Source organism: Pteropus vampyrus, unplaced genomic scaffold (assembly GCF_000151845.1).
Source record: "Pteropus vampyrus isolate Shadow unplaced genomic scaffold, Pvam_2.0 Scaffold214, whole genome shotgun sequence".
Classification (NCBI taxonomy): Eukaryota; Metazoa; Chordata; class Mammalia; order Chiroptera; family Pteropodidae; genus Pteropus; species Pteropus vampyrus.
The window spans coordinates 894,930-904,805 of record NW_011888995.1 but is presented as its reverse complement, the minus strand read 5'-3'; the positions used below and the strand labels follow the sequence as shown (position 1 = coordinate 904,805).

At 52.9% G+C, this 9,876-nt stretch overlaps 1 protein-coding gene across 1 annotated transcript in view; it reads left to right on the top strand.

The window, feature by feature from the left end:
- FAM3B (family with sequence similarity 3 member B) overlaps positions 1-9,775 on the top strand; it is a 16,333-nt gene extending 6,558 nt beyond the window's left edge. Inside the window, 6 exon segments of the mRNA XM_011372881.2 lie at positions 81-298; positions 408-564; positions 2,573-2,631; positions 3,565-3,615; positions 4,767-4,859; positions 6,062-9,775. Of these exon segments, the coding sequence (XP_011371183.1) occupies positions 81-298; positions 408-564; positions 2,573-2,631; positions 3,565-3,615; positions 4,767-4,859; positions 6,062-6,204 (721 nt within the window). The 3' untranslated portion in view covers positions 6,205-9,775.
- The last annotated feature ends 101 nt before the right edge of the window (positions 9,776-9,876 follow it).

Genomic DNA, 9,876 nt, shown 5'->3' with positions numbered 1-9,876 from the left:
GGCCCTGAGGTTCCTCGCGGCCCCTGCCCCCACCCGGGAGCAGTTCCCTAACGAGCATCCTGCTGGCTGGCCCCATGCAGGAAGGCCGGTGGGGCGGGGGCACCCGGCACCCAGCACCCAGCCCGGGCACCCACGCCGTCTCGTCTGCCCCCGGGCGTCCCGAGGGCGGCTCGCTTCACGTTCGTCTCCCTGAGCACCCGGTGCTCGGGGCGCCTGCTGGTGGAGCTGATCCCAGACGTGCCCCTGTCCAGTGCCGTCCACAGCCTCCGGAGTTTCGGGCAGAGACCCGTGCTCCAAGGTCAGCGTCAGACCATTGGCTCCGCCGCTCGGCTCTAGATGGGGAAGTGGGTTCTGGCCGCAGCTCCGCCCGACTGGCCATCTGACGTTGATGATGCTGCGGGGTGGAGGCGGGCGGAGGAAACAGGACTCGTGGTTTAGTGCTCGGATGGGCACGGCCACGCTGGCCTTGCGGCAAGGCCGACTTCATGCCGTTCTCAGCTGGGACTGCAGGGGGCGCGCCCAGGACGCCCTGACCCTCCAGCCCGCGCTCGAGCAGGGTGAAGTGTGAGATGAGGCCCAGAGCACTGACCCCCGAGGCCGAGCCCACCGGACAGGCCGGCGGAGCTAGCGCCCTCTCCAGCTGCGGCCACGCCGGCTCATCGCCTCGGCCAGCACTGTTCGTCCACGTATGCGCTGTCCGCCTCGTACCACAGGTGCTCACCCTGAGGAGCACACTCATCCACGAGACAGAGCCGCGTCCCCAGGCAATTCGGAAGTGACAGCACTTTGTGATTTTTTTCCTGGGGACTCAGGGATTTAAATTTGAACCGAGACAAGGGAGTTTCCCCTGGGACGTGAGCAGGGAGAGTACCTGGTAGTGATGGTGACGTGGAGCTGCGCGGGGCCGGGGGCGGGGTGCAGGGGGATGTCCAAGGCCAGCTGGGCTCACGGGCACGTTCCCAGTCCACGCCGACCGCTGGCCCCTCTGAAACAGGGACGCTGGGCAGGACGGATGCAGGGCCTGCAGCCTGGGGAAGAAGCTCGATGCCTCAGGCTCAAGGAAAACGAGAAGAGCCAGCCATGGCCAGAGAGGGCGGGAGTGTGTGTGTACATGTGTGTGCGTGCGCGTGTGTGCACGCGTGTGCACGTGTGTGTAAATGCAGACGCTGGACAGACGCTCCACCGTCGGCTGCACCTTTGGTCACCGGCACCCTTAGGCCCACTCAAGCTTTCATCGTAGAATTTCGCCAGGACATAGTGCAACCCACGACACCCAGCTTGAGGATGCTCGGGCGACTTACGATTAGTACAGGGGAGGGAGACCGGGTGTCCCTAACACTGAGGAAGAAGCCTTTCCTCGCCCTCGTCCACAGGGAGTTACTATCCCGTCTTTCGGTGTGGTCGAAATCCAGCATGTACACTACTGTGAGCATCAAAAGAAAACGCAGAGTTTGACTCGATGTGGATATTTCATCGTGCACGAAGCAAACCGCTTGAGAACGAGACTTCCAGACGGATCAGGGAGCTCAGCCCTGAGTTCACAGCTCGGTCGACCACACAGGAAGAGGAGCGCCTGGTTTTCTGCCGGGATCGGTCACTAGAAGCTCAGACACCCGCTTCCTTGGCACGAGCTCACTGGCTGGCGACCCTCAGGGCCCTCTGCCCCGAGGAAAGCCCGAGCTGCGTTCCGGGTCAGAGCCGGCATCTCGGGGACAGGCTGAACTTTCGGTTCCGTCACCGCGTTTGGTTTAGGGGCGTCGCCGCACCGCGGCCACCCGTTTCCTTATTTCTTTTTGACCCGACAAAGGCCAAGGTTCTTCGCGACGGAAGCTGCTGTGTAGGTTCTCAGGCCCTCGTCCTTTGCGTCCGTTTGTCGTTGGCGTGCTGCTTCCCGCGACACGTGCCTTCGTCACTGGAGTCGGAGCCCCTATTTCTAGGACACGGTTCCTCCCGCTTCCTTCACGTCGTCCCCTGTTTGGCTGGAGCGCGTCCTCCAGTCACGTCCCGAGGACAGAACAGGAGGCCAGGCAGACGTTTCAGAGTCTTCCTGTTTCAAATGTCTCTGGGCCCTTCACCATCCATCGCTACTTCGGCTGAGTATAGATTTCCAAATTAGACATCGTTTCCACTTCGAATTTTGAACTAATTGCCCACCTCCCCACCCCACTCCCCGCCAAGTGCTGGAGGGCCGTGGCCCCCCAAAGCAAGCATTCCCCCCGCCTCCACGCTCCTGAGGTGGTTGATTCGGTGGAAGGCGATCGTGAAGAGCTCATGCTAAACGCTTATTAGACTTCTCTCTCCGCGAGCATTTGTCTGGATTGTAAGATTAAACACAACTTCCAGATGCCCCTGGGGACTGCGTCTATAGAAACTCGGGGGGCAGATGTGTGCGGAGTGAGTGTGGGGGTGACCTCCGAGGGAGCCGGGTCAGGCCGGTGCGTATCTGCGAGGGACCGGTAAGTGACAATGAACGGGGCTGTGCTTCTGCCAAGAGAAGGTCTTACAGCGCAGTGAGGGCTGCTCACCGCTCCTCAGAGAGGGCTTCTTAGACTGACGTTTATTTACATGTCAGGCTCATAGGAGAAGGGGCTGGAAAGGTTGGGAGAGGAAGAAATATTGCCATCGTCAATTGTAAGTTATCAAATGTTCTCGTTCAAACTCCCTAACAGCTCTGTGATGGGATTTTCAAAGGTACCTTGGGTTTTTGATGATTTTTGCACACGACCTAGTCTATCTAGGTTTATATTTTAATGCATTTTAAAAGTAAATATTTGTTCATTTTTACAATGCTTCACTTTATTATTTCTGGTTCCTACAAAACAAAAACAAAAAAACTGAAACCAAACAGAAATAGACTTAATAAAAACGAAGGAGGACCGGGCAGAAAGCAAGGTTAAAGCCACCTTCGCAGACCTGGGACCACAGACTGTCCTGGAGTTGAGCCTCACGTCTGCTCTCAGGTTCCTGACGGCCCAGCAGAGGTGACACCACCAGCAGCCAGTTCCTGCCGCTGTGTGACAAGAGACCACTGGGGCCTCCAACGCCACAGTCCGGCCGCCTCTGAGGTCTGATGAAAGTATTCCGTGGCGGTTGCCACTAGGGGGCGCCCACAGTAAGAACCGCTGCAGGTTTGAGAAGGGGTTCCAGGCGGTGTCCCCGTGAGCAAGCTGAGCGCCCAATCCAGCGACAGCGGGGCTGTAGCCCCAGACAAAACATGCCCCGTGTGATAATCCAGCAGGGAACCCAAAGTGCGAAGTAGAAAGGGCTGAGCTGGGGGCTCTGGCGTCTCTGTGGGAAGAGACAGGTGCCCCGGGGAAGTATGGGATCACATCTCACCAGAAGCAGACAGGAAGAAAGTTCTAGAGCAGCTAGGGAACCTTGTCTCTCTGACCCACACTGAAGACATCCTTTTGGAGAGGACAGCCCCTTAAACAGGCCAGGTCGTCACAGCAGCCATGCTTCCTAGAAAGAGAGAAGAAAGATGCCTTTGTGAGAACTGTGGAGCCACAAACGCACCTTGAGTCCGATGAACTTCCTCTTAGAAACTGTTCCTTTTATTTTCAGATATGACTGGGAAAGTGACAGCAACACAGTATTTTGATATGTATAAAGGTGGTAAGAAAACTCTTTTCCTGTTAAAATTTTTATGAATTATAAAGATAAATTAAGATTTTTAAAAAACCACACAAACAAAAATGTTAAACATTCTTATTTTGTCTACTCAGAAAATTGTCAGATCCTCATTTGAGTATTCTAGAATGGTCGCCCATAAGTCCTTAGTCTCTAATCGAGTTCGTATGATAAAGTTTGAAGGCATCATCTAGAAAATTTCTTTTCTCTCATCACACTTGTCCTGGATCTTTTCCTTCTGTTTCTTCATTGGATAAGGAGAAAGAGAAAATATATTTCAGTCAAATATGTGAAAGTTAATGCAATCGGCATCCAGCCCAAATAGCGTCAGAATTACTGTCATGTGTCCGGACCCCACAGGCTGCGTGCACCGTTCCTGCACCCCACCGAGCCTCCGTAATTGTTCCCGCCACCGCGTCTTGGCTGCATTTGTATGTCAGGCTCTACCAGCCCTTTCCATTTGTATTTGACACTAAGAGTCACTTAAAACGAGTCTCTGTAAAGATAATGGGGAAGAGTAATAAGGAAGGCCTGGGTGCGACTTTGTAGCAATGATGTATGTAACTTAAGTGTCACGATGCATTTAACTTAAGTGCAGCTAAGTTAAGTGTAACTATAAATAACAAACCCCAGTGGAGAATACTGGGGGTCGAGATAAACCTTTCTCTCTTTTCCTGTAAGGCACTGGTAGGTCTTTCGGCAAAGACTTGCCTGGGCCAGGTCAGGTCTGTACCCCTCCGTGTTCCCCATCTCTCTGTCTGGTACACCAGTGCCTGGGCTGTTCTGATCCAGTACATCCAGCCACGCGGGGTCGGGCATCCTTCGTGATTGCAGAGAACACCACCCATGCCCCCTCGCCCCCGCCCGCCAGTCTGCCAAACTCGTTGCTGGTCTCAAGTTCAGACAAGAGAATCTTTATGATCTGATCATGCTGCTCACCTCAGATGCTCCCGCCGTGGAAGCCCAGTGGCCGTTTACTAGTAAAGACCTAGAGAGCCATTTGCATGGCCGGGAGATGAGCTCTAGGCATCCGGGGACTCAGAGTGGACACAGACGCTGAGGTTAGAGGCAGCACAGCACGTAGGGCGAGCATCAGCGAACAGCGATCCTAACTCTGGTTTGCATCGACCCGACAGATAACTCTGGATCGATGACGAAGTTCATTCGGGATGCTCCTGAGAAGTCCCGGCTCTTCATGGTGACCCATGATGGCAGCAGCAGGTGAGTGTGTGCAGCTTTGTCATGGCGATGGGGGTGGGAAGAGCAGCCAGCTGGGCAGAGAGAGCCTGGCCTCCCCAGGTCCCTCAGTGCACCCTCGAAGGGAAAACAGGACCCCAAGGAGTGAGATGCTTCCTTAAGGAAAACACAAGCAGATCACGACAAAGCAGACTACGTTCCTATAAGCGTGACCAGCTAGTGGGCGCGTTGTACTAGAAGCCAAAGAAGACGTCCAGGTCACAAAACAGAGCCACCGCCGAGCACAGTTAGAATAGCACAGCCAGGAAAGCCACATCCGTGGTGGCACTTACAGAAATGTCTTAGAGAAAACGTCTCTATTTGAGGAGACAAGAAGGAAGTGCGCACACGCACGCGCACACGTGCGCGCGCGCGCGCGCGCGCACACACACACACACACACACACACACACACACGCACACATGCAGTGCCTTCCCCAGGGAGAAGCTAAGCTGATCGAGCTCAGGGAGTTTCCACCTGTGCCCTCCCAAGTAGGCCTGTGTCTTCACTGCCAAACCGCCAAGACCCTCCATGCGCTCGTTTGCATGACCTTGAATTTCCAAGATGAGGCTCCTGAACACAGCATTTTCCAGATTCATTTGACCTCGGATTTTATTTTTTGTAATAGAGCTTTGTACTAGACGGAAGTTCTTTGACACATATTTGGAAAAACTCTGATGTCACTTGTTCTGAAAAGTCTGAACTTGTTTATTTCTTTCCCTCTGGCCTCTTCCTCAGCTCACGCTAAGTGGCATCTCTGACAATGGTTGAAGTGTTTTAGGTTTCTTTTCCTTTTTTGATAGACTTTTCTGAATATGAAAGGGATGGTTTAGATCTGTGATTTCATTTTCCTGTAACGACTTCGGCTTCCTTATTTTGTGGTCAGTAAACAATGAGTCATCAGGGACTGGAAATCGTATTAGCTGAGAGTCAGGCATGATTGAATCTGAAGACACGAGGGCTTTTCAGAGCTCAGAGTTAAAGCTCTGCGCCCAAAATTGAGTCTTAACGAGTCCTGGACGGGGTCACACATTTCCCTGGAAATCTGACTTACTTCAGCAGCGTGCGTGGCCTTTTCCTCCTGTGTATACTCAAGGAGTGACTTGCTTTAGAAACCTCTGTCCTAAGACCGGCACCGTGTGGCACACCGGAGTCCCCACACGAGACGCTCTCCCCTTTGCTCCCCAGACCGAAGCAGGAGGCCAGAAGGGCATAGAGGCACTCGGCAGTAAGGAAATCAGGAAGGTGAAATTTAGGCCCAGCTGGGTGTTTCTTGAGGCAAAAGGCTTTGAACTTCCTGCCGGAACCCAGAGGGAAAAGGTGAGCCGTTCGTTTTAAGTAGAGTTGACATACGATGTTACATGAGTTTCAGGTGTACGATCCAGTGATTCGACGTTACATACCTTACAATGTGGCCACCACATGGCCGTCTCCAAACACATTTCCGGGCAGGTGCGTGCCGCGCGGGGCCGGGTGCAGGTGGCCGCCGGGGACCACACGCTTCCGCACTCAGGGTTCTGTGCCTGAGGGTCCTCGTTCCTAAATCTGGGAAAAGCCGCAGCTTCCACCCAGCAGGAGCGTGATGGGCCGTGATAGGGACAACGTTTATCATAAGAGGGTTGGAAGCCTTCTCACTCAATCGGCGACAGAAAGGCACCTGACCGAAGTTTCAAGTATCAAATTTCTTTAGAAGTGGAAGGTTCCGAGTGAGCCATTGGTGTTGATTTTCCGTCACACCGCAGCCATAGCTGACGCCGTCTGTCTCAAGTCTGGGGATGGTCACAGTATTTCCCGTGAAGGCGATTCCGATTGACCAAGCCCACCCACGCGAAGCGCTTAAAACAGGGCGGGCACCAAACGAACCCTGGACAAATGCAGCTTTCACCGTAGGTGTCACCGCGACCTGTCGCATGATGGATTTGAAGTCCCTCCCACTCTGTCCTTTCTTTATCGATGAAAAGTAAACCACAAAAGGATGACGTTCTAACGCATTTACGTAGCCTCCTGTGACGATTCCAGCTGCGAGTTGGCACAACGTGGTAGGACCCATAAGCTGACGCCTCTGGGGACGATGGCACAGCTTCTTTCAGAGAGTGCTTTCTCCAGGAGCTGGTGCTGAAACGCAGGCTCGGGAGAGGAGGGAGGGCCGTGGCCCAGCGGCGAGGGCACCGCCCATCCGTCCTCGAGGGAGAAGGGTCTTCCTTCCACAAGCCAGAGTTTCCATGGGGGCAGAGATCCAAATGTCTCCAGGTCTGCCACAGGCAGCATATGACCTCGGGCTAGGACATTCGGCCCCCGTCCCCTCCTTGCTCCGTCTGGCACGGTGATGGGTGGGAAGGACGACAGACAGAAGCAGGTGGGCGGCTGGGTCTCGCCCTGTTGGCAGGATCTCCCCAGGTGAGGAAGCTTGTGACTGACACCCACAGGAAGCACAGAGCCACCCCGATGCCCTCTGTCGAAGCCCTTTGAGGCTGGGAATCCGTAGTTATGTTAGCATGCGTCTAAAAAGCCTGTTTTCCCCTTGTAGCTCCCATGTCTTGCACGGCCAGGAAGCCAGTCCTGCAGAACTTGTCAGGAGCATTTACCCAGGGCCCCCACCTAGACCACTGATTTCTGATGATCGGGTCTGGACGCCCCGTGTCCGCCTGAGACCCGGCCCTGTGGGCTTGTCCTAATGAGTGAGGCATTCCCTGGGCTCTGGGTCATGGTGCCCCCTGGGCCACCACCGCCTGGCCCTGCAGGGGAGTGAGATGCGGCTCGATGTCCAACGTCGGGTCAGCAGGAACCACGTGTGACCCCGCGCAAGGCACTTTGCCTCTCTGGGCTTCAGTTTCCTGACCTGGGCAATGACGTGGAAGCTAGGTACTTCCTCAGCGCCCCGCAGCTGTGGTTGGCGTGCGCTCCAGGTACCCCTGAGTTTCCCAGGCTGACTCCAGGTGGTAACACGGGTCCCCTTCTCCACCCCTCGTACACCACTGTGCTTTGTCCGCCCGGCTGTGTGGTCCCGGGCAAGTTACTGAACCTCTCTGTGCCTCAGAGCCTTCCCCTGTGAGAAGAGGATAAGACAGTACCTATCCGATCGGAGCCAGTGAGGACTAAGTGAGAGCAACAGGCACTCAGGGGCTGGGCGAGGACCGGCAAGTCCTCCGCTGTTCCGCACAGGGCCACCCAACTGTCCTCCCGCCCTGCGCCTCCTTAAAACGCACGGATGCCCAGGCCGGGGACTCTGACGCTTGGGGAGGGTGGACCCATGGCTTCGATTTTCATGAGGAAGTGGCAGCCCGCTCCACGCGCACACCCACATGCCCGCTGGCTTTTCGATAGAGACTGACAAGCTCGTCCCGAAATTCACATGGAAATTCAAGGGACCCAGATAATCAAAACGATCTTGAGAAAGAACAAAGCTAGAGGACTCACACCTCCCAATTTCAAAACTCGCTACACAGCTACGGTAATCGTGACCGTGCGGCACCGGCGTCAGGCGGGCATGTCGACCGGCGGAACGGAATCGAGAGTCCAGAAATAAAACCACATGTTTCTAGTCAAGTGATTTTCGACAACCACTTACCAGGAAATGAGCAGTCTTTTCAACACGTGGTGCCCAGACAACTGGATACCCACATGCAGGAGAATGAATTTGGACCCCTACCTCATGCTGTATGTGGAAATTAAGTCAAAACGAGTCAAACGACTATCTGTCGGAGCTAGAACCATTAAACCCTTAGAAGAAAACATAGCCACAAATCTTCGTGACCTTGAACTAGGCAATGGTTGCTCAGATATAATACCAAAAGCACAGACAGCAACAACAAAAAGAGATAAATTGCATTTTATGATAATTTAAAGCTTATGTGCATCAAAGGACAGCATCAAAAATGAAAAGATAACCCACAGAATGGGAACGACTATTTGCAAAGGAAGAACTCGTACCCAGAATATGAAAAGAACTTTTATAATTCAATCATTAAACAACAAATGACCCAATTTAAAGTGGGCGGAAGATCCGAACAAACATTTCTTCGAGGAAGAGATACAGATGGCCGATAAGCGCACGAAAAGATGCTGATCATTAGCCATCGGGAAAACACAAATAAAAGCCACAGTGAGATGCCAGCTCGCCATGGCCAGGATGACTGTGATGACAAAGACGTCATGGGACGTGTTGACAGGGATGCGGAGAATTTAGAACCTTCCCACCCTGCTGCAGGAAACGGAATCACACAGCTGCTTTGGGAAACAATCCAGCACTTTCTCAAAAAGGCACACGGCTATCACGTGACCTCACGATCCCACTCGTAGATGTCCACTCGAGAGAGTCAAAATGCACGTCCACGCAAAAACGTGCACATGAACCCGCCTAGCAGCATTAGGCGTAATAGCCAAAAAGTGACTACTTCGTGGATAAAATGTGTTATTAATGGATTAAAAAAAAAATGTATAAATAAAATGTGGTATAGCCACACACGGGAATGTTATTCAACAATATAAATAAATGAAGCGCCGATACTGGCCACGAGGAGTATGAACCTCAAAAATATGCTAAGTGGAGAAAACCGAACACAAAAGGCTCTTCATTTCGTTCAAATGAAATTTTCAGAGGAGACCAAAGCCACAGAGACAGACAGCAGACGAGTGGGCACCTAGGGCTGTGGGCAGGGAATGTGACTGCAATGCGTGTGTGGTTTCTTGTTCTGGGGATGGCTGCATATCTCTGTGACTACACTAAAAACCACTAAATCATACACTCCGGCTGAATTTTATTGTATACAAATTATGTCTCAGAGCTATTATATAAAAAAGGATATAGAACAAGAATTTCAAAGTTAAGAATGCACATTATTCTTTTTCGGCATTGAGTTAAAGTGCTCCATTACTTGTGAAAGGTTGAGGACATAAAGGACTGAACGCACCTGTGCTGAGCTAGGAATTCTGCAGTTACCCTTAAAAAAAAAAAAAAATAGTCCTACTGCCAAGAATGAAAACTAAACATTAGAGCTCTGCTGGCCAGTA